General features: G+C 29.0%; 1 protein-coding gene across 1 annotated transcript; it reads left to right on the top strand.

Annotated features, from left to right (window-relative positions):
• The first annotated feature begins 18108 nt into the window (after positions 1–18108).
• On the top strand, positions 18109–22657 carry LOC142327482 (cuticle protein 8-like). The gene is made up of 2 exons (XM_075370594.1): positions 18109–18221; positions 22024–22657. Exons 1-2 carry the CDS (start codon positions 18207–18209, stop codon positions 22552–22554), a joined length of 546 nt encoding a protein of 181 aa, XP_075226709.1. The 5' UTR covers positions 18109–18206; the 3' UTR covers positions 22555–22657.
• Positions 22658–25026: the final 2369 nt, after the last annotated feature.

The raw sequence follows: 25026 nt of genomic DNA, 5'->3' as shown, positions 1-25026 counted from the left end.
GAGAAAAAGAGCGAAAGAACAAAAAAATTCAATTTATGAAATAGGGGGGGCTAATTTAAAAAAAAAAATTTTTTTTTTGGATAATTTTATATGCATTGTAGATAATAAAATTGTTTTAATAAAGTTTTCTTTATAATGCCTCTGAAACAATCGAAATTGGTTTTTTCGTAATATCCCACTGACCCAATTAACGAATTTAAAAAAAAAATCTATGATTAAACTAACATGTATACAAATATTTCAGCCAAACTTGAAGAAAATCGGTTCGATCAATCCTGAGATAAAAGGTCAAAAGGAGTGCGATACACATATGTATGAACATCATACAATGTTTTTTTGGTCTACATCATTAATTCTCAAACTTTTTCGGCTACGGCCTACATTGAGAATCAAAAATTTTCTAGCGCTCCAAAAGTTTTAAACTTACCATCTATTAAAAATAATATTTCCAATTGTTGTTTTTAAGATGCGCTCTTAAAAAAAGCAATTGCAATTATTGTTTTTAAACATGGAATATCCTATTTCTGAGCTGAAACTTACGTTTTAAATGAGAGCAATTAACACGCATATTTAATCATATTTGGAAATTTTTTTTTTAAGATTGCTTTCAAAAAAATTACAATTGTATCTATATAGTTAAACAACAACAACAGTGGTAGAATATTCAATATAACAATACAATAATTAAAACAAAGCTTTCAGTTAAAAGATTACACTTACATTAATGTGAAGGATGAATCTGATGTGCTTTTCCCCCAGTTTTCTGTAAGCCTTCTACCACTCTCCTCCGAAGGCCTCCAGAGCCCCATTTTGAGAACGAATGGTCTAGATGACCTAGTTGGGCCCTAAAACGTAAAGATTTGCAAAAATCCCGATACCACATTTTTAATATGATCACCATATTATTCCCTTTTAATTTAACTACTTTACCTACATTTGTCTGGAAAGTAAAAGAAAATAAACGCTTAAGAATTAACAGAAGATTTTCACAGAGCAAAGAAATTGTTTAAACATTGGTCATTCAATAATAATCATACTTTCTGTAAAATATTCATGTAATGATAAAGAAATATTAATAAGTGTGTAAATTAAATTAATACTCCATTATAAATAAATAATTTGATGGACTTGCGTCATTTCAAACATTATTTTTAACATAATCAGATGCATTACATAACAAACTTTCAATTTCCAGGAAAAATAATACTAATTATTAGTATTATTTTTCATAATACTTTGCAGATTTACTTTACAATACTTTTTATTACAATATTTCAACAAATTTATGAGTACTTATGAAGAAATATGGACCTATTAAATCGTATTGTCAAAAGATTTGTGGAAGTCTTGAAAAAGCAAACTAAAACATTTGTGTGAAGTGTATTAACATATGGATGTAAGGATAATTGTGTAGAGCCTCAGAAATACGAAAAAAAGTGTTAAAGCAGTGGAAATTTGATGTGGAGGAAGCTGAGGGCTGAAAGAAAACAATTATATTTTTTGTTTGGGTTTTTTATTCCTCGCATTTAAATCGCTAGATAGAAACCTTATGTGTTACAACATAATGAGAGGAGTTCAAAGAATAAGGTATAAAATAATTAAAGGCCAGTTTAAAATAGGAATAGAGAGAAAAAATAAACTTGGTTAGACAAAGAAGGGCGTAATTAATTGAACACGTGTTACGTATGGCATGATCATTAATATCTGAAAATAGGATAGAAAGTAAGAGGATGACTCAAAGCTCTATCCTTCAAAAATATACAGGGAGATGAACTTTGCGTTGTAAGCGGCTAGAAGATGGCAGCATTGAAGAGAGCTATCTTGACAAAGCTTCGTCTTTAGAAGTTAATGACTGATGAAATAATAAATCTAATGAAAACAAAAGTATCACGTTATATTGTCTTTCCATACGTTGGTGAAACATCTGCCAACTAGCTAAAATTAATAATATTTAACTACCACGATCAGATTCGGCAAAATACTTCGATAAAAGGCTCACATGAAAAACTCACAAAAAGGAAAGAGTAAATAATAAATCTTGTTAAACGTCTGTTATGCCTAATTACTTTGGACTTTCCTCCTTCCAGGACAATTACGAACATCATTCGCCCCATCTATTCATTGTTCCAAGGGAACAGATTATTATTATTATTATTATGTTTTTACGGCCAACATGGGACCACTTAAGTCAATTTTAGTTGGATCTTTTCTGAGAAAAGCGTGTTTTTTACTCTTCCGAGATGCCCAGTATTTCTTCATCCGTTCAGATCTTGCTTTCTTTTCTTCATCCGTAAACACCCTCTTCGTTGTATTTTGTCGTTTGACTGTCTTTTGTTTAAATCTAATGCTTTTGTCTTTTAGCTTTGTAATTTTTCCAGTTTTATTCTGTAGGTCAGTCAGGGAAATTCCCAATTCTTTCATATCTTCTCTAATTTCTTTGATCCATCCCACTTCTAGCTTTTGGAACCAGAGCTTTTCAAAGATACTTCTTGACAGTCTTGTTTCCGGTGTCCTTATGAGATGACCAAAGAAAGAGATTCTTTTTTTCCGCATATTATCAGTAACAGGCTCTATTTCTCGATACACCACCTCATTTGGCACAATCCACCATTGGCCTTCTTTTTGGTGTTTTTTATTGATACACGTTCTAACAAGGGAAAAGATTATAAACATTTAATTGTGTTTTATATAAATAACACATCACAAGGTCCTCCTGTCAGGTTGACTAGTTTCATAAGACAATATTGTCATAATTTTTTTTGTCATCTAAAATATATTCTTTCACCTTGACTAGATCTATGATTTTTTTCATTTGTTTTTGAAAATCTTTTATTGACGAAAAGGTTATATATATTTTGTAAAATATTCAAAGATTTAGTTAATTTGAAGGTGTGCTACAAGAATCCGTTAATAAATTTTGCAGTTACGATAGACTCATCACAAGAAAATCTGGAAATTTAAAAGCAACAGTTTTTTTATTTCACGGAAAAGTCTTTCTAAACTGACTGTAAACTCTTAAAACATTTTGATCATGATGTTTAAAATCTAAAATAATGTTATTATATACTACTAGTAACTTCACTTAAAAGACTTAATTTTCTACAACTGTTATAATAATTTTGTTTTATAAATGTCACTATATAACTCAAAAAATAACGGTCGCACAGTTTCTCATGAATCTTTTAAAATTTTTCAGTTATCTTAAATCAACATAAATAAAATTAATGAATGGTTTTTATTCTCCGTCCGAAAATGATTGATTGCAATCGACTGGACCAAAAGTATCCAAAAACGCCCAAAATCCAAAAAATCAAATTTTGGACTTTTTCTTAACTGCAGAAATAAACCCTCATTGAGAGCTTTTCAGCGATATATCATAAGTGATAGTTATTTTCATTAGTTCCAAACTTACAGGCAAATAAAATTTTAATTAATGAAATATTTGGGTCTTACAAGGGGAAGGCACATCGGTTCAAATCCGACTTCATCTTCTTTTTTTAAACTTTTTTATCAATTTAAATATATTGATTTAATAATAATTTTTAACCTCTCATTGTAAAAGAAATGACAATAAATAATAATTCAGTAATAAAATATAAAAATAAAAAAAAATTTCAAAATATCAGAAGTTATTAATGAAATAAAATCTTAACTACTTTTCATTTTAAAAAAATGTGTAAAAATAATTTAATAGCAGTACAAGGAAGTCATGTGGTATCCGCATCAGATATTTTTAAGTATACAAAATGTATGCAACGGATGTAAATAAACATTCTTCTTTCCGGAAACAGTCCAAAAGTTTGGAAAATTAGATTTATAAAAATATATTTTAATAATTTTATTTAAATATTTTTCTCATAGAAATGAAAAATACCATAAGATAAAAAATTAAACTTCGTTAAGCGATATTACTTACTTATATAAACAATAAATAATCCGCCAACGTGAAAAATATATTATTAATATTTATTTATGTATTTACTGAAAATAAGACCAGATGGACGATACAAGAAGCAATCTATTATAAAATGATATATGACAAAACAGGTTCAATATTTTACAGGCATAAAATTTGAAATGCTATTACGTTTGCATTCAGTGACGTTAAATTGTGGAGCAGGAACAGTATACACAATACACCTTACGGCAGTCGGCGTCTTATTCCATACTTCCATGACAGAGAATTATGGCCAATCTCATTAGCCAATAGACCGACATACAGGTAGTCAGACGAACTACTACTTGTGCAGTCAGTCGGTCAATACGTATTTGTATATATATATATAGTTAGACCTAAATTTACAGCAACTTACGTGATGTTCGAATCTTATACATGTTTATAATATGATAATACCATTAATTCGTGTATCCTACGCACCTGTAAAATTAAATGTATGTTATGTTGCACACCATAATCAATAAAATGTGTTTGTTGTACCAGTTTTCTATTAACAGTGTTTTTGTAATTTAGAAACCGACCAATATCAGAATAAAACCGAAATTAATCAATAAAACTTTAAAAAACAACTTCAAGATACTGATTCAATGAGCCACTTCCTTGTCTAAAATTAATCTTTAATAAATTATGCTTTTTTTAACCCGATCCCCTCATTAAAAACAATTTATTACATACGATTTGTTGTTAAATGCGTAATTTACTAGTGGATAGTAGTAAAAATAAATAACGATAAATAAAAAAAATAAACTTTCAGTTTTATTATTTATTTATAACGAAAAGTAAAGGAACAGGCCCAATTATAGTCAACTTACAATTACTCATAAAAAATTACTTTTGAGAAAAATTTCCACACTTAACCAGTATGAATTCAAATCAAGAACGTTCCCGATATACGGTAGAAACAGTAATACTATAAACATTTTACCAGTATGTTCTACATCAGCAAGCAAATAAAATAAACAAAGATTCCAACACTGTTTATAACCAAGTGAATGTATAATTACACTTCGATTTCAAAAAAGTATACCTCATTATTAACATCCGCATATCATATTTATGATAAAAATGTTCAGTCCACGTACAAATTGCAATATTTGGAGGTACAACACATGATCCTTCATTAAATAATTGCTCCTTTTTTAGAGTGATATAAGTGCACCCATAGTGTTACATAATTAATATATCGTTCGAATACAAACCACTAAACTTGATAAGTATAGTAGAAATATCATATATTTAACATAACTGTAGTATCTGTTTTGGGTTGGAATTTTTATATATGATCGGTAATTTTTACTTTAATGTCTTCAGAATGTTACCAAAAATGATTATTTCATTATGCGTAAGTTGAAAAAGTTATGCTTAAGTTTTTATTTTAAAAAATGTAAAAAAAAAAAAATCGCAAAAATATCCATTTTTTCTCGAGTACTTTTACATAGTTTTTTCGAGTACTTATACATAGGACTTCCAGATTTTGCCTCCAAAAAACTTTTTAATATGATAAAGCAACACGAAAAATGTCAAAGAAATCGGTCCGACACTTTTTGCACAATAATTTGCGATCCAGATTTAAAAAAAAGAAGCTTTTTCCAAATTGTGTAGAGCCTGAAATAAATTCTCTAGGTACTTGAAAATTTAATCGCATGTAGAAAAGACCACTCAAATTTTCAAATGCGTTTTGAAAAATTTAAATCGGTTAATTAGGACAGCCTAGGGAATTTTTCAAACATACCTGTATTTTTTGTTTGTTTTTAAATAAATTGAATATCTTCACGAATTTTTACATAAATTAATTTTAAAAAGCACAGCTTGAAATTACTCGGAAAGCCGTTTCTTTTAAAAAAAGTATCGATTTGTTAATTATCTTGGAAATTATAATCGATCAAAGTTGACCACCGTTTACAACGAAACTAAAATTGAGGGCTGTTTTTTTCGACTAATACCTTTATCTTTCAGAGTACTTTCTAGTTTTAAATTGTCCACTCCTTCGCTGATGTGCAACCTAGATAAAATGTCAGTTGAAAATACTCGGGCCGAAAGAATAATTCATGGGCTGTGGTGGTGGGGTAGCTAAATGCTACGCCGCTGCGGCCGGCTCAAAATTGAATTCACGCGTTCAAAATAATTACGCGCTCTCAAAGGGCAATTATCTGAGCTTCTAGTGGACTGATTTCTATGGTTTTTTTTAAAGTAGCGTCTTTCTGAGAACTTTTAAGCTGTGCTTTTTAAAATTAATTTAAATAAAAATTCGTGAAGATATACATTTTGCTTAAAAGCAAAAAAAAATTGGAAGTATCTTTGAAAAATTCCCTGGATTCTCCTTATTAACAGATTTAAATTTTTCAAAATGCATTTGAAAGTTTGCTTGCTGTTTTATATGTAATTAAATTTTCAACTATCTAGACACTTTATTTCAGGCTCTATACAATTTGGAAAAATCGCATATTTTTTTAAAAAATCTGAATCGCAAATTTATTGTGCAAAACTTTTCAGAACGATTTTGCTGAAATGTATTGCTTTTTGTGTTGATTTCTGGCGTGTTGCTTTATTATATCAAAAAATCTTCTTTTTTTTTAATTATTGAGATTGCTAGTTTTGAATCAATAATAACGTAATTTTTATTTGCAAAAAAATTTGATATTGTGTGTAAAATTTAATAACAAAACTTTTTTCTCTGTCCATCTTTTCTCTAAAATGAGAAGTTATCGAGTTATCTAGGAAAATAGGAGAAAAAATGGATATTTTTGCGATATTTTTACATTCTGTTTAATAAAAATTTAAGCACACCTGTTTCGACTGGCGCGTAAGGAAATAAATTTTTATGATGATATTCCGGAGGCGTTAAAGCAAATATTAGCGATCATATAGAAAAAGTCCAAATATGACCATTTTAAAACAGACACCGCCTGGACTATAAAATAAAAAAGAAAAACATAGTGTTAAATATAAAAAATAACAGAAAAAAGGAACTGCAAAAAGTACTTTAGAAAAGAATACAGATATAATGTATACCATGATATAAGTTTACCGGTACACCAGTGAAATAAAAATATCCTTGATAATTAACCAATATTGCGTATGCAATTTTGTTAATTATCACATTAAATTTTGCGCACGCGCGCGCACAATCACAAAAAAATAATAGTCCTATTTTGAAGTCACTTCATTTTACGTCATTCATTAACAAAATGTTAATAAGGGAATATATTAACAGTAATACATGCGTAACCTGACGATAACTAAATTCCAATTAAAGTTCCGTGTATTTCACTATTAAATAATTTGAACAAATGTTAATAGTCTTTCACGAAAATATTTATCCAAAATTAACAAGAAAGCATTAAATATGATTCAAAAAACCATAATTAATAAATTTATCTTCTGAAGATATTAAGGTAACTGAACCGTAAATCAAGAAAGTAACAAATGAAGATTTGGAAGAGTTGAAGCATAATCCTGAGAACGAAGAACCATTATTAAAACAAATAATTTAATTTTAATTAACAAACACAGAGATTTGAACAATAAGAATTTCGGTTAATTTTTTAAATTACATTTTATGAAATTTTCACAGCACCAAAAATACAGTAGAGAATATTTTATCATAATTATCTATTTTATAACGTAGATTCCTGATTCTATTAATAACGTCTTAACTAACATGATTGTTTTCCAGAACACAATTACAACGTTGCAAACGAGGCCTATAAATAAATAAATAAATATATATATATATATATTTTTAGCAGTCGATGCCCATAAAAATTCAGAAAAAAAAAATATATATATATATATACACACCTGCTACTTATTAAAAGAAGGAAAATGTTTCAGATAGCATAATTTCGATATAAAGTGATAAAATTAAAAATTTCTACATTCCATTATCATTCCTTAATTTCATTCTGTTTTCCCCCCAAAAAAATAATAATATTAGGTAATCGAAACAAAATGTACAGCTAAAGGTGAAATTTAGGAATAATAAGTAACATATTAGGAATAACTTGATCATCCTTGAACTTCTCATCAACACAGACAGAATATATTTGATTCGGATGGACTATGGAAGGTCATCAACTAGTTAAAAATTTCATCTTGTTGGACCGGAATGAAACGTGTGACCTCTAAATACCAAGATTTAAATTCAATCGAAGATTTTTTAAAGTAGTATAAACATGCAAAATGATCCAAATTGAGTCTCCGAAGACAGTTATGAATTTAAAAAAATTATAATTAATAAATAAAAAAAAATCTGTTAATATTTTTTAAATTAAAGTAGACATGCGCATTTTGGTTATGTAAATTGTAGAATACATTTTAAAAATCAATTATTTTAAGAAAATATTTTTTCAGCAACTTTGTTGAGACTTTTTTTTTTTATTAGATAAATAATTTTAAAAAAACTAGAGTTGTAAGTGATGCGAAGCATAAAAAAGCTGACAAAAAAGTTGTAATACTTTCCTGGCATTGGTTATTTGTTCTTAATAGTAGAAAAATAATAATACATTTTTATTATAACATTATCATTATATATTTAAAAAAAACAAAAAAACGTTTTAAAAACGAAAAAAGTCGTTATTTTTTCTGCTCCCCCACCACCAAAATCATCTTACAAGAGATGAATCATCTTTTTATTTTTCTAAATGGAAGAAACTAAAAAAAATTCCACCAAAAAACATACAATCAATATAAAGTTACCTAAAATTACTTTCTGGGTTGTTGAGGGGGGGATGGGTGAATTATGATGAAATTTATGGTATCTTATTATTAAAAGTTTATTTAAAAAATGTTTAAGAATATTAAGTCTAAATAAACCCCAAAAAAATTTCAAAAAATCAAAAAAAAATTTTCCCCAACCCCTATAGTGCTTCCAAAATTTTTTTTGGGTCATTTGCACTAACGATTAGTATGCCATAAAGACATAAAAAAACTCCGTTAAAAAATATGTAATAAATAAAATATGTTTTTCGATTTTGGGGGCAATTTTTTTTTAATGGTAGATAAGCGTGCACGTATATGAGCTTAATGTAGTGGGGTTATGTTTCCAAAACTTCGAAAAAAATAATCTGCCTCACTCACTGGAGAAATTAATCCCAAAAGTTAACAAAAGAAGAACTTTGTACAAAATTTCATAAAAATCGGTTTATCCATTCAAAATTTATTAAGCTTCAAACACGTAACACACGTATGAACATTTCCCTCACTTTCTTTGTTTTTTGGGGTCCCTAGAATATGATACGTCCAGAAATGCAAAGAAACCCATTCCCAATTATTTTACTGATTATCGTTCTTCTTCTTCTTGCAGCTTCTAGAGCTATTATCCTAGGAGTAAAAAACTAAAAGTGGTTGAAAAAGATTTATAATTCATAATAAAAAAACGAAAACTAAATTTAAAAAATAAAGATTTGCAATTTTTCTTACTTATGACGAATCTTCTTTTTACACCTACACATTCAGTTAATGTTTTCAATCTGAATTACTTACATCTTGTATATCAATATTTACGAAATTATTAGACATTTGCAAATATTTATTCTTATAACCGTATTTTAAAAATTTCTTCCTTTAGGTTTTATTGTAATTGTCAAAGCTGTAGATGGACATAAATTACAATTAAATTATAGAATAAGTCATCATCAAAACGGGACCAAACGTTTGATTCCCTGTAAATATTCAGGGAAGTTGATTTTTTTAATGATCTCTTAATTCATCATAAAAAACTAAACTAATTGTAATATAATTTTAAACATATCTTAATAAAACATCGGGTGGGGCTGTGTCGGGGCGCACTGCCGTTGGTTTAACGTGAAACGTGAAATTCCTCTGAGCTACAGACCGACCATCTTATCTATAGAGTTAAATACTCGTAGGTGAGGCATCATCGTATTTTTTTTTTTTAACAAATCTAAAAGTCTCAATAGAAAAATTTTAGTTCCTTCATTTGCCCAACTCTACAGATAAATTCGTAGGTCTGTATGTCAGCGAGTCACTTTTAGTGTATTGAATTGAAATAAAAACGAGACCTTGACTGCGTACTAAATTTAATTTTAACATAAAACAGACACTAAATGGTACATGATATTTATTTCGACTAATATTCGACGACAATGTTGTTCAACATTGGTCTATGATATGAGAAAAAACATAAGGCGTAATAAGCAGCGGAGAGGTGCTCGGGTCGGTGGTGTCGTTCACTGTGCGCGCCGTGCCAGCTTTGCGACGCTCCCGAAACGGTCTTGCTCGCTCGGAACCGGACATTTGGGTACTTGTGCGTGCACCATAACTTCCTTTTTCCAACCATATTCGTAATTTATATTTTCGGTTGGCTTTTGCGCTGATTTAGGCCGACATATTGAATTTTTATACATTTTTACACGTAAATATTGTATTCTTTTACACGTAAATATTGTTCAAAATATACGTATTATTATTACTTAAATAGATCTAAGTAGATAAACACAAACACACGAATCACCGCGGTAATAGTCTAAGTCGTGAGCTAAACTGAATGGAAATGAGCGAGAGCGCCAGTTTTGGCCGATCTGCGCCACGCCCTCTACCCGCCAACCCACTAATGAGTGGCGCAAACTCAAAGTCTTATCGGCGAGTTGACAGTGTAACTTATAAAATTACACCGCATTTACGTCTCTGAGACTAACAGTTAGAGAGTTATTTAGGTAGGACGATCTTTTCGTTATTCAGTTAAAACCCATCTTGGCTCTGAGCGCGAGGGCGGGGGGGGGGGGGGGGTGGCGACCGGAAGCAACACAAGGCGGAGTGTCTTCCCCTAAGGGGTTGGGAAGACCTTTTCGTTACGCTACAAATTTGTGTTCTGGTACCCGTATGTTTCAGTTGATTTTAAAGATGTTGCACGTCATAATAATTTTTGCTGTATATAAAACACTTTAATTTCCCCAGATGTCAGTAGAATATTTAAATTTAAAAAAACGAAACATTGAACCAACAGAAGATATGTTGTAAATATCTGTACAATTTTTCTAGAATGATAAAAAAATTCAACCAATGTAAAAATAAAAAATAAAACCTTTTCAAGGTAAATGGATCAAATAACAAGAAACAAAAAGTGCGTAACAAAATTATGAAACAAAATTAGAGTATTACATTATGTAAAAGTACATTGTTTATTCTAATATATATCAAATACGAAATAATATAATTTACTTATTATAAAATAAAACAGATATTACAATAATAAGAACAGAAGTTACAATTATCTTTTCAGTAACTGTACATTATACTTTGACTACTTGCAATTATTGAACGCGATTACGGCATTGATATATTGCAACTGAATAATCTTGGACAGATAGCCGATCGTAAACGTTTCATAAAAAAAGTGATCATGAATATAATTTTGTTTTTAATAAATCTTGACTAAACGGTTCACTGGATTTAATACTAACACACATATACACGAACCACCCTGGTGTTCTTTTCTTTTTTTAACAAATTGAACTGAATGTAAGGTGTTGCAAAAGATCATTATTGATTACATGGGATATACGTATAAATAAAAAACAAACAAACTGTAAAAGAAAGCTAAATAACTGGTTTATACTATTATTTATGTAAAGGTAACGAATTCATTACTTTGATATGAACTATATCACCTCACTATACTGATAAGTATTGTTCAACCAGAATTATTTATATACCATTGCGAAAAAATTTACGATATATTACATTATTCGAAAAGCTTAAAAATAAAACCTATATGTTAATCAGAATATTGAACCTTTAAAATAAATTCCATACACTAATAATAAAAATGTAATTTTTATTATTATTATTATTACTACTACTACTACTACTACTACTACTACCATGTAGGTGAAAGTATTGTAGTATGTCATTATACTATTTTCTTAAAAACTACATTAAGCCTACACACACACTTATATTTTTATTTATGTTTTGTTTTACAGTTCGATTTATATTTGACGTACTCAGAACTTTAGAAATAACTGGAAAATATAAATAATTAATAGCAGATATTACACCAACATTTTAAGTAACCTATACAAATTGATAGTAATAATTTGCATGAAATTTCGAAATCTAATACGAAGGCTTTTGAAGTAAAATGGGTGTTAAATTATTTTCATACTTACATTTCATAGTAAAAAAAATATTAAAAAATGGAAAAAATAAATAGCGATAATGTTACGTAAATAATTTTTGATATATTAATTTGAAATTGTCAATCATATTATGAAAAATGATTTTCTTTCACAATCTCGTAAAAATATGTTGACAAGACAAGTGTAGGCAGGAAAGTGATCCTATTAAATATATAATATTTAAAATTGGTTAGTGGAAGAACGAATAAACATATAAATATGAGAAACGTACGTGAATAATAGGTAACAAATTTATTAAATTTACCAAAATACAATTCACTAGTTCGTTTAGCGTAAGTAACAATGAGACCAATATTTACATTATTTAACTGTTAGTAAAACAATTATTTCAACAAAAAGTTATCATTTTTGTTACACGAATGAATACACAAACCATACAAACATGGATTACACGTAGATTAACCAACAGGTATTAAAAAAAAGAAGGGAAAAATACGTTCTGGAAAATTAATTTTTTTAATGAGGGAAAAAAGGAACATATTTAATACACCTGTCATACAGTTTTTTATGACTACTGCAGACACGACAACAGTGACTACATCCTCAAGTACACTTTCTTTACCTCACGACCCTCCTAACCCCTTCCAAAATATCAAAAGAAAGTTTCGCTGGCATCTTCTGTGAAAGTACAGCAACATTTGATCGCTGCTACACTCTCGCACGAGAACAATATTACTAAATATTAATTGTAAGTCCTCCCCACAATCTAACAGAGAAGATAATAAGACCGCTGGAAGACAGCAACGAATGATGGAGAAAGATTCCGGAATCCAGCAGCCGTCCGACTGAGAACGAAGAGGTCTGTATTCTCCGCTGTGACGACCTTCTCAGAGCTCACAGGTTTTTCTAAGGTTACGTTTAAAAATATTTACAACCAACAAACTAGGAGTAAGGCAAAAAAAATAAAAATAAAAAAGCAGCAAGCAAGAAGGACATCCCGCGACAGCAATTTCGCCCAGTTCCGATTCAGCTGATGACGAAAGAAGAAAGCCGAAGAGGAAAAAAAGAATCTAGAAAACTTAGCTACGGTATTTTCCGTTTTTTCATTTTATAATTACTGGCCTACACATAACGCACGGGGCGAAGAGAGTGTATTACACTCTCCAAAAACTAGAACCACATTCTAAATAGACCGAAAGGCCTTTAATGGATGGAATGAAGGAAAATCCCGTCGGGAGAAAAACGCAAATATCTTGCTAATTTACTAAGGAATAACCCAAGTAAAACTAACATTTCAAAACTCGAACTAAAAAAGGATATGAACGCAATTCACAACTCCGACCATCTAAACAAATCTCCGAAACAAATATATAACTGCCATCAAAAACGAAATACTAGTTCGATAATTAGACAAATCTATTAGTAAGAGACTGCGATAAATGAAGGGATAAAACATCCTCCGATACCTTTCTATTCCGTTCCGTTAGCAATTCATACTGGTATATTCGAAATTAATACCCAAAAAGCTACGTTTTACCCTAAAGGTAAGTGTATATGGAAAGCCATAACATCCATCATATACATCTGGAAAGCCTTTTTGAGGGTTAGTGTACCATGATAGAACGTCGTAGATAGCAAAAGGTCAATCTCAATTCATCACCACTCTGCGCGTCTACTGAACTAGCTAAATTTTGTAGGATAATATTTGATTATAATTATGAATTTCTTGTCATTAACAAAGACTGATGTTCAGTAAAGAGAAAAGATTATGTACACAGATTTCGCTTGACTTACTTGCACAAGCCAATGTTCAAACCTGTTCCCGGGGAAATCTATATGATATATTAAATAATACATAAATATTTAATAAAAAAAAGAAAAAAACACAGATTATCAATGAATTTCAAACTTTTCTATACACGTAATAAAAGCTCTGGCTACCGAAACTGACTACTACTTGAGAAAAATAGAGTGGAGTATTAAAGTATGTAAGGAAAATAAAGAGTTATGAAAAAAAAATATTTTACTCTTATAAAATCATATTCCAATAAAATTTTGAAATTCAAGGACCATGGTGATCGTATCTCCTACCAATTGATCAATTATTCAGAAGTCATCGTACCAAATTTCAAAACGGTAACTGATAAAAAAAATAATAAAAGAGATTTAATATTCCTTACCCCTTAGCGAAACTACTGAGATTCATAACCTAAGGGGCATACTAATGTAATGGAATCAAATAATTAGTTTAGGAATCTTCATTTGAGCGCAGAAACGCTAGAAAAAGGACCTTTTTGCCACTCCCCTTTTTTACAGAATTCTTTAAAGGGGAATTATTTATAGAATTCATTATTTATAAGGGAAGTTTTTGAATAAAGGTAAATATAATCGGAAATTACCTAAGCAGAATTAGATTAAGTGAAAAAATTTACCTACCGTTTAATAAAAATTTTAAGAAAATGAATTCATAAAATCCGAATTTCTTGCCCCTTTGACCAATTGTGACTAGAATTAAATGACATCAATGTCCTATACGGAAGTCGCCATTTCAGTTTTTACAAACGACCACTAGATGCTATTGAGATGTGAGATTAAAATTGTTGTAAAATTTAATTTTTTTTTTTTAATTTTACAACAGTACCAGCTCAGAAATCGGCCGAGTTGTTTGTTTACAGTGTGCGTTGAAAAATAACAGTTTTGTGAAAAAATGAAAATTTTACGTGAAAGTTTTCATTGGATGATTTTTTACTATTTTAGAAAGAGCCTAACTCAACAAAAATGCCTCAAATCGAATCGCTTCGATCAACTTTTGGTAATAAATCACCATCACAAAAGACTATTTACAATTCGTTTTGGTCGTGGTCGTGCTTCCGTCAGCGATGAATTCATGATGGTCGACCAACATCGATTGTTGTTTCAAAAAAAATCGATGATGTGCGCAACGTGATTGAAGAGTATCGGCAAGTGACTTACCGTAAGATAAAGACATCCTTAGAAATATCGAAGACTACAGAACATTTGATTCTACATGAATATTTAGGTGTGAAAAAGATATGTTCTCGATGGATTCCGCATAATTTTACCGAAGCTGAAAAACAGACTCGTGTCAGTTGGTGTAAGGAAATGATCAAAAAATTCGGCCGAGGAAATTAAAAATCCATATATAATATTTTAACAGTTGATGAATCTTGGATATATACGTTACGAGCTGAAAACTAAGCAACAATCAACTGTTTGGGTGTTCCAAGATGAACCGAATCCAACAAAAGTGGTTCGTTCGCGAAGCATTTCTAAGAAAATGATCGCTTGTTTCTTCGGTTATACTGGACATGTAGCAACCATTTCTTTAAAGGATTGAAGAACAGTTATTTCTAAATGGTATACAATTTGTTTACCAGAAGTCATCAACAAAAATAATTGAAACGTCGCAACATTCTTCATCATGACAATATCTCACACAGCATGTCAAACAATTGATTATTTGACGGAGAAAAACATTGAATTAATGTCTAATTGCTCGTATTCACCTGATTTATCTCCTAATGACTTCTTTTTGATTCCAAATGTCAACAAAAAAAAATACGTGAAGCGATTTTCATTACTTCAAAAAACTGTTGAAGCCTTTCAAAACAATGTTTTTATGGATTATATATTTTTGTACGCTCAAGAAAAGTGGTCAACTACGACAAAAAAGAAAAAGAAAGTCTAGAGAGATTTAAAATGTGGGAAATGAGGAAGATTAAATGGATGTACAAAGTGGAAAATGAAAAAGAAATGAGAAGATTAATAAAGAGAGGCTAAATAGAAAATTAATCAGAACAATTCGGAAGAACGTAAATTCATACCAGCAACAATGCTAGAAGGTGCAAAGAAGAGAAGCTGGAAAGTATTAAAAATTACAAATAATCAAAAAGGAAATGGGACCTAATAAGACTGATGTGTGATGTGTGTGTTAAAGAAAGTGGAGAGAGGTGGCCATGGTGTAACCGAATTGCCTAACGGTAGATAACCTTATGATAATAATCTTCACTCTTTTAAGATAAGAAATAAATTTTTATCGTTACTAAGTTTTCTTAGATCTGCTAACATTCTTGCAAAAATAAATATAAATAACGTATGAGATGATCGATGAATCTTTGTGTTGAGTCTGTATTATTAACGACTTTATCTAACGGATAAAGATTCATCAAACTCATAGTGTTTGTAAGACAGCAAGATTTTTATCGCACTGAATGCAGTTTAATTAGTTATATAAAGAAATAAAATATTACAAATCATATAAATCTAAATTTCATTTTAGCAAAAAAATTACAAATATAAGAAATAATGAACTATTTGAAAATGTTTGAAAGAACGAAAATAATATTAAAAGAAATTATTTTACGTAACCAGAATGTAAGACTAAACATACAATGTATTTATCCTCCCCGTTCATAAATAATATAAATAAAAAACCATTAAACACTTGCATACAGGAAGTGATTAAAAGGGAATCAACAAGACAGTGAGAACAAATAGGTAAAAAAGAAAAAGAGATAGGATTTAAAATTTCTATGTACGTTATAAATTTCCACGGTGCGTATAGTAAAGCGATTAAGGAAATAAATTTATTCAGATAATCTTTTTTTTATGTAGAAAATATAGATTTTTGCTTAATTAAAACGGCATTTATTCACGATCTTTAAGGTAAAGCCGATGAAAAAGACGAATGTAGGTTGATACTTATTTAATAGACATTGATAGAACCGTACTGGATTTATTGAGGCATAAAGAAACATACGACTGAAACACATCCCCTCATCATCTTCTCGTATAGTCTGGTAAAAATATAAAACTCCTTTCCAGCACTAGTCGCTGCCAATTATTTTTTTATTATAAAAATCTTAAATCAAAGCTTTTTCGTGTAATCACAGACTTTATTTAATTAAATATTCTTAAATTAAAAAAATATAAAATTAAAGTATACCAGCACATAAACAAAATATATTTTTCTAAAAATCTATTGAAAAATGCATATAAAAAATGTCATTACATAAATAGTACGTGATATGAGATATGAATGAAGTACATTGTTAAAATAATCATAATAAAACTCATACGGGCAACAAGTAACAATAATAATTAAACTAATATTAAAGTAACAATGACAAAACTCTCTAATATTCATCCTTCGTAATTTCTTTAGTATGAAGAACAGAGCTGTCTAATAAACACAGTTATAGGTCTATGCATTCGATTAGTTACAGTAAAATAAAAAAGAAGAAAAAACTATCAATATATGCAGGATATATTATCAATAGGATATAACTGAAGGACATATTTACTATTAAAATACTTTATAATAATAATATAAAATAGGTTTCCAGGTTATCAAGCTATAAAAAAAGAAGTAAATTGTAATGCGATACGATGAAAATTAATAACTGTTGTAGGTGTATAGATTTATTGTTACATGTTGACGATAAGAATTTATGAATGACTTAAGGGTGCGTGATTCCATTATATTATACAAACACACACACACAAAAGTATTATAACTATGATAAGGACAACCACACACACACACACACGTATATAAACTGATTGTATAATACCACGTAGGTATATAGGCTATAATATTACAAATACATGTAATAAATAATACTTGTATACCAATTAGCAATGACCGCGAGAAAAAATGAATGAAGATAAAAAAAACAAATTAAGATAGAAGAAGAAAGAACGACGAAACGAGTAGGAAGGGAAAAAGATAAAATATATTAAGCGACAAAAAAAAGCAATCAAGATTTTAAAAAAGTGTTACATAAATTATAAACGGGTGGACCAAGTAATGACCAGTTAGGAGGGACGTATAAAAAAAAAATAAATGACAACCAAACTAAGTGAAAGGTGATGTCGGATTAATTCTATACACTATAGGCTTATATGTAAACAGGGATTTTAAAATATTCCTGACCGGTAACATTGGCCGGTCGTTAAAAGAATGCTGCATAACAAAATAGCATATAACAGAACTTCCTCTAGTTACTATAAATAGTAGAGTAAACGCTGACCACAGCATCAGTTACCATCCATCCAGTGTAACAAACATTCAACACCGACCGAATTCAGAGCAACGGCTAACTTATCTATATATATTTATAAGGATGGCTTCTTATCAGGTAAATATTGTAATTAGTAATATAATTTGCAGTTGATAACGTTAATAAATATTAATTCAGGTCAAATTTGTTAAATTCAAACGATATTATCATGCTTTGATATTTAATTTAAAGAAAGTTGAAAAATTACATTATTTTTATAATGTAATTTAAATTACAACACTGATAATTATTAATAAATTGTGATAACAAGCAGTCCAAATTTAACGAAAACGGGAGTACTTAAGCGATGTAAAACGAGCAAAATTTAAAAATACAATGTTTTTAAATATAAAGCTCAATTTTTATAAAAATAAAATCTATAAAAAAAAAATTTTAATAATTAATTTCTGTGTTTATTTTAAGAAACTACAGGCAATTAAAAAAAAATAAGTAATTTTCAATTATGTTACATTATTGTATGCCATTCTAATGATTTAAAGTATATCATATTTACGTAATGCCAAGTATTTAATACAAAATCGATTAAAAAATGTCTCCTTGGATATTTAATTGTATTAAATAGAAATATAAGGTATTATTGAAGTGTTAACATTCAATACGATTCCAAATATAAAAATATATTTCAGATTTTATCTCGATATATTCTCACATTAAAGTTAAAAATGTGTAAAATCGGATAAATTTATTAAAAAAGAAAAACCAACAATATTTAAAAATCTTTAACGGAAATGGACAGTTATGGCTAGCTATTTCATCTCATTCTCTGAAGTAATACCTATGGTAGTTCCAGAGGCTTAAAAAAAAGCTGTTACAATCGATATATAGACCTTAACGATTACTTTAGTCGATAATCGATAGTGTTTCTCTAATGTGTAAGTTTTTTTTTATAGCTTGTTTCCCTATCCCCCTGGGCTGGATTCACTGAAGCATAGCACAGGTGAATCCAGCCCAGGAGGGTAAGGAAACAAGCTACAACAAACAAATAATTACAACAATTGTAATTATTGTTTTTAAACGTGGCATATCCTATTTATGAGTTGAAACTTACATTTTGTTTGAAATATCAGGAAAACATAAATTTTTCTTAAACATCCCCAATTTTCTGTGGGCCTTCTACCCCCCTCCCACCGCAGAAGACCACCAGTGCCAACAAGCGGGCGTTATCACCCACTTTAAGATCCAATCGTTTACAGAATATTTTTGCATCACTGTACTTTCAACTCGCGCTTATTAATTACTGTTACATTTGTCACCAACAAATACATTCATTTTGTTTGTACATTCAAGGAACAATTCAACAATTTTTCATTCAAGCTTGAAATTTATTCAACTATACAACAGTAATCGCAGTAAAATTCCATATTAACTTTACTTTGTTCGGTTTAAAGAAAAAGATAAAATAAGTAATCTAATTTTTTTTTTACAAGAATAAAATACAATTTTATAGTTTTTTTACTTCTTAAGCATTTTGTTTTCGCTGTAAATAAATATTTTCTTGATTTTATAAAATAAAATGAGAATGTTTTACTTTAAATACAAATTAGAAATTATGTAAGTTTTATTTTATTTTCTATTTCTAAGTCTAAATCAATTTATCTCAAATATACACCGTTGACGTTGAAATTAAAAGACTTCTCAATTTTTTTTAATATAATGTGAGGTGCTTTGCAGATATTCTGTACTTAAACAAATTTTTAGTTAATCCTAAATATAATAATGACTAAAAAAAAATTGTCACATTTCTTAGTCTTTCGCACTCCTCTAGTCGTGACTAGGCTTTTCTTTATAAAAAATTAGAATAATTATAATGATATTGGTGTGGAATAGATCAGTATTATTAATTAAAACATTAAAAGTTTACATCAACACTATCATTTAATACTTTTACTTTCTAGAAAGTGTGAACCACAGAAAGAACCATGTTGGTTATGTATGGATTCTGAATTTGATTCTTCACAAATTTCTTCTATTTAAAAAGGTTTATTTAAGAAAGCCAACCGAACTAACTTTTCAAGACAACTATAAAACAATACATTAGTTTCCACATATATTGCTCATTTAGACATACTATGACGTTAAACTGAAAAAAATCCTTTAACAAAAAAATAAACTTAAATATCAAAACGTTAAGAAAATTATGTATCTTACCAAAATCAAAAAAATTTAATGAGTCAAATCCACCGCAGTCTTACCTGAAAGCAAATTAAAAGATAAAATTAATTTCAAAAATACATACAACCAAAAAAAACGTATAAAAATACATATATAAATGTACTAGCTGCAGAGACGTGCCGTAAGCACACCCTCCGCAGTTAGGCCCTCCGGGCGGGTTGCCCTGAAGGGTGGCGTCTCGGAATGGGATTATTAGTTGTCCAAAATTGATTACTTCTTTTGTAAAAGTATTATATGATGAAACTTAAATTATACTAACGAACCGGGATTTTCCGCTAGTGATCGATACATTCCGGTGCCTACTTTTTGGTTATAGTTCATTATTTTATGTAGAAAAACAATCACGTAAATGAAAAAATATATAATTTATGTATTTCGCATATACGTTGATATATATGCGATATATCAGATATATAATAATATAACAAGTATGTATGTGACCACCACGAGATATATACTAACGAATCGGGATTTTCCACTAGTGATTAGTACATTCCGGTGCTAAGCTAAGGGGAACACCCATACCCTTTAGTAGGGTAGGATTAAGGCTATGAAAATCAATCATGAGTATACATTTAAACAACGATAGAAACTGGAATTTCGTTCTTAATGTGTAAAACCATTAACATCACCATAGCAATTTTTTATATCTCTTTCTTTTTTCTTTTGTACAGAAAAACTGTAACTATTTTTCGTCAAAAAACCTTAATGTGATAAGATAACTAATATTATATTACTCTTGCGCAGCCGAATACGCTGTAATTAATCAGATTTTTTATTACATTGCTCCTCTATTTAGACGGATATTAATTTTTATAAAGTTAACATCAAAATCAAATTCGAGTACATTTTTCTAAATTTTATTCAATTTAAAAAAGAATTTTTGTCAAAATATAAAAAATAATGATTCATTTTAGAAAATAATCGTTTTAAAAAAAAAGTTATAATAAAATCAAAATAAAATGTTGATAAAAACTTACACGAAAACGATTGAAAACCAAGCAGAACTTGATCAAAACAACCTTATACTGATAAATGATTCAACACATACAACCAAAATTTCTCAAAAAATTAAATTACCTTAAAAAGATTTACGATACTGTTTGCTGTGTTTATTGAGGTCATCTGCATTACCACTAACAATTATTGACATTTTTTAATTACAAAAGAAAAATATTAAAAATTGTTTAACGTGGATTTTATTTTATTAAAGAGTAAATAGATTAATTATGATTCAGATAGTTAATCTTGGTGTTACAGGAGAGTTTTTCTGGTAAATCGAAGGTCCCCAGTTCTAATTCCAAACTACGGTCTGGAAAATTTAGAGGTTTGACTCAAATTCATGAATTTATAATGATCTGAGCAGTCTACGAAACTTAAAATAAAAGTATCAAATAAAATATATAAAATTTGGATTAAATCCAAATCTAATCTACTGTAATTTTCTTATAACGAAAATACAAATAGATAATAATTTCATATAAAATAATCGATTATTAAAGATATTTTACATTAAAATAGTAAATACTAAATGAATTTACCACATCTTCGAATAATAAAGAATTTTATTGATAATAAAAAAGGGTGTACAAAATTCAAGACCATCCTGAAGATAGATTTAAAAATTATCCGCATTTTACGGTCGTATACATTTCTTTAACTAAAAACCTTCATTTGATGTTCACAGGTATTTTTAGGAGTGGCTGTTGCCGTAATAATGATCTCACAATGTTTAGCCGTAGAATACGCACCGTCATATCACAGTGCACCAGAACCGTACGATGAACACCCAAAATACAACTTCGAATACGAAGTTAAAGACGAACACACGGGCGATATCAAAAGCCAACAAGAAACAAGAGACGGCGATTACGTAAAAGGTTATTATTCACTTATCCAACCAGACGGTAAGAAACGTACCGTCGAATACACCTCAGACCATAAAGTCGGATTCAACGCTATCGTACATTACGAAGGAGGTAGTTACGGATACGCTCCAGCCCCTGCACCAAAATACGCACCGGCTCCGATCCCAGTAGTCAAATACGCCGCACCAGTTATTAAATACGCTCCGGCACCGATTCCAGTAATCAAATACGCACCAGCACCGGCTCCAGTATACAAATATTCCGAACCAGCAGCTAAATACAGTTCACCAAGTTACGGTGCGTATGCTTCAGCTTCAGTATCAACACCTCATTTCTCATACAAATATTAAAAGAAAGCAATTGTAGAAATACAAAAAAGTAATTAATTACAAAAAAACAAGATACCAAACCTCGCTTGCTCAATATAATGTAAATAATATAAATATATATGTAAAATAATTTTGTACTATTTTGTATTTTTGTAATAAAATCTACTTAAAAAAAAATGTTTATTTATTTAAGAACCTTGTTTAAACTATTAAATATCGAATAATACGTCCTTTTCCAAATAATTCTAGCTTTAAATTAAATATATAAAAATAGACTGCAACAAAAAGATAGATACCATTAGTTCAGAGTTTTGACTTTAAATAAAATCCTAAAATATTACTAAAAGGAATAATAAAACCGCTAAAATAAAATTTTCGAAGAAGACCAGGAAAGAGAATCCAAAAATGAAATTGTCGGAAGAAAGTAAAGGATAATATTTGGAAATAAAAAAGAAGAACTGGGAAGAAAAAAATTAATGTAACAGGTTGAAAGATATCCTGAAGTGGCTAAAATCGAGAACAATATATTTATAAAAAAAACTATACTTGGAAAGAATTGTTGTTACAAAAATATCATACAATTAATTTTTCATTGAAATTTACAAAAACTTATTTTACAAACACAGAAGTGAATTGAAATTTAACAATGGATAAAATAACAGGAGATAAATTACAAAAATTAAGAAATACAACTGCCAAAAAAAATAAATTGGTGACAAACATTGCTCTTTAATATAGGATTAATCTAGAACTAAAGATCGTGCGGGTGACAATTTTGTATGTAGTATAATTTTTTCTAATTTTTTAATTTATTTAAGTATATATATATATATATATATATATATATAGGGCGTGCCATCGGCATGCCTCCGCAGCTAGGCCCTCCAAGCGGGTTGCCCTGGAGGGCGGCGTCTCGGAATACTATTATTAGGTATCCAAAATTGATTACCTCTTGTATAATTTTTTTTTATGATGAAAATTGATCAACGGAAAGCGAAAAGAGGGTTCACATTGTTCAACTAAGCACCCTTCTTCATTAGTAAATAAGTTTTACAAATTATCGTAATACGAAACTAACCTTCTGACAAAATATCAGTGTATTCTAAATTGATAATCGATATAGTTTTCAGTATAAATTTATTTTTATTTAAAATAGTTGTGTTTTAAGACAACATTTGCTACGATGTTGAATGAATGAATTACCGAGGTAAAATTTATTAATTTATTTTATAATTATTATTACTGTTGTTATTTATTGTTTAAACATTTAAGAAAAAATCTTATGATTTTTTGACGGGCAGTATATTCAATTATGTAAAATGTTCTTTCTTTTTGTTCTTACTTGCTGGTGTTGCTTCTTCTTACTGGTTCATAAATATTTAAGAAAAAAATCATATGATTTTTGGACGGGCAGTATGTTCAATCATGTAAGCATGTTCTCAGCTAAGGGAGACGCACACACAGGACGCACAAATACCCTTTAGTAGGTAGGTGTATATATATATATATATATATATATATATATATATATATATATATATATACAGACACTCCCCAGTAACGTAAGAATTACAGCGCGGGGTCATACAGTGAAATTGATTTAGTTGTTGAGCTGCTACGTTTGAACAAACATTACATTAAATTACCTAAATGCATTACACTCCTTTTTTGGGCAGCCGTGTAAAAAATAGCATATCAAATCATGTAAACGGACAGTCAGTTTTTTAATTAAAAAAAAAATTCATTAAAATTCTGTTTAAGAGTTTTTGATCCAATATTTGGTTTTAAATAAAATACATTTGGTTTTCATATTTACATAACCGGTTTAGTAGTATTTGAGTAATACCAATTGTTTGAAAGTTATTAACAAGAATTATAACGTAATGAAGGAGAAAAAACTAGCAAGAAATAATTTTCTAATTTTGAACATAGATTCATACAATTTCATTATAACTTCCCTGTTTGCAGATCAATTTGAAAAAAAGCGACATGTAATTTTGTTCAGAATGAAATGCATAAAATTTCAGCAAATACTTTTTTAACACCAATATTTTCTGAACCGTGGAATAAAAAATGTATAGTGAATAATAAATATCAGCATACTGAAAAATTTCTAAAGTATATTGTTAACATTAACTATTACGTAGTATGCATTTGTGAAGTGGTTGGTGAAAAAATTAACTGAATAATTATTCAATATTAATTTTAGAACAAGAAGTAATTTAAAAAGTAAAATCTTAATCCAAATGTCTTGCAAAACCGAGAATACAAATTCCTCAGAGCACATGTTTTCTATAAGAAATAGAATTACAAAATAAAAATAATAATCATAAATAAACAAGGTAAAAATAAAATACTAGCTTTACTCGAATACTGTTTTCATAAAAAGAAATTATAAAACATTAAAAAAAAACTTAAAAAAAAAACAAAGAACAATTGCAAAAGGTCCCAAAAAATATGACACCACGTAAATTTCAGTAATTAAATGTTTTC

Source organism: Lycorma delicatula, chromosome 7, assembly GCF_047948215.1.
Source record: "Lycorma delicatula isolate Av1 chromosome 7, ASM4794821v1, whole genome shotgun sequence".
Classification (NCBI taxonomy): Eukaryota; Metazoa; Arthropoda; class Insecta; order Hemiptera; family Fulgoridae; genus Lycorma; species Lycorma delicatula.
Note: the sequence above shows the minus strand (reverse complement) of the source record. Positions and strands in the feature narration are given on the sequence as shown.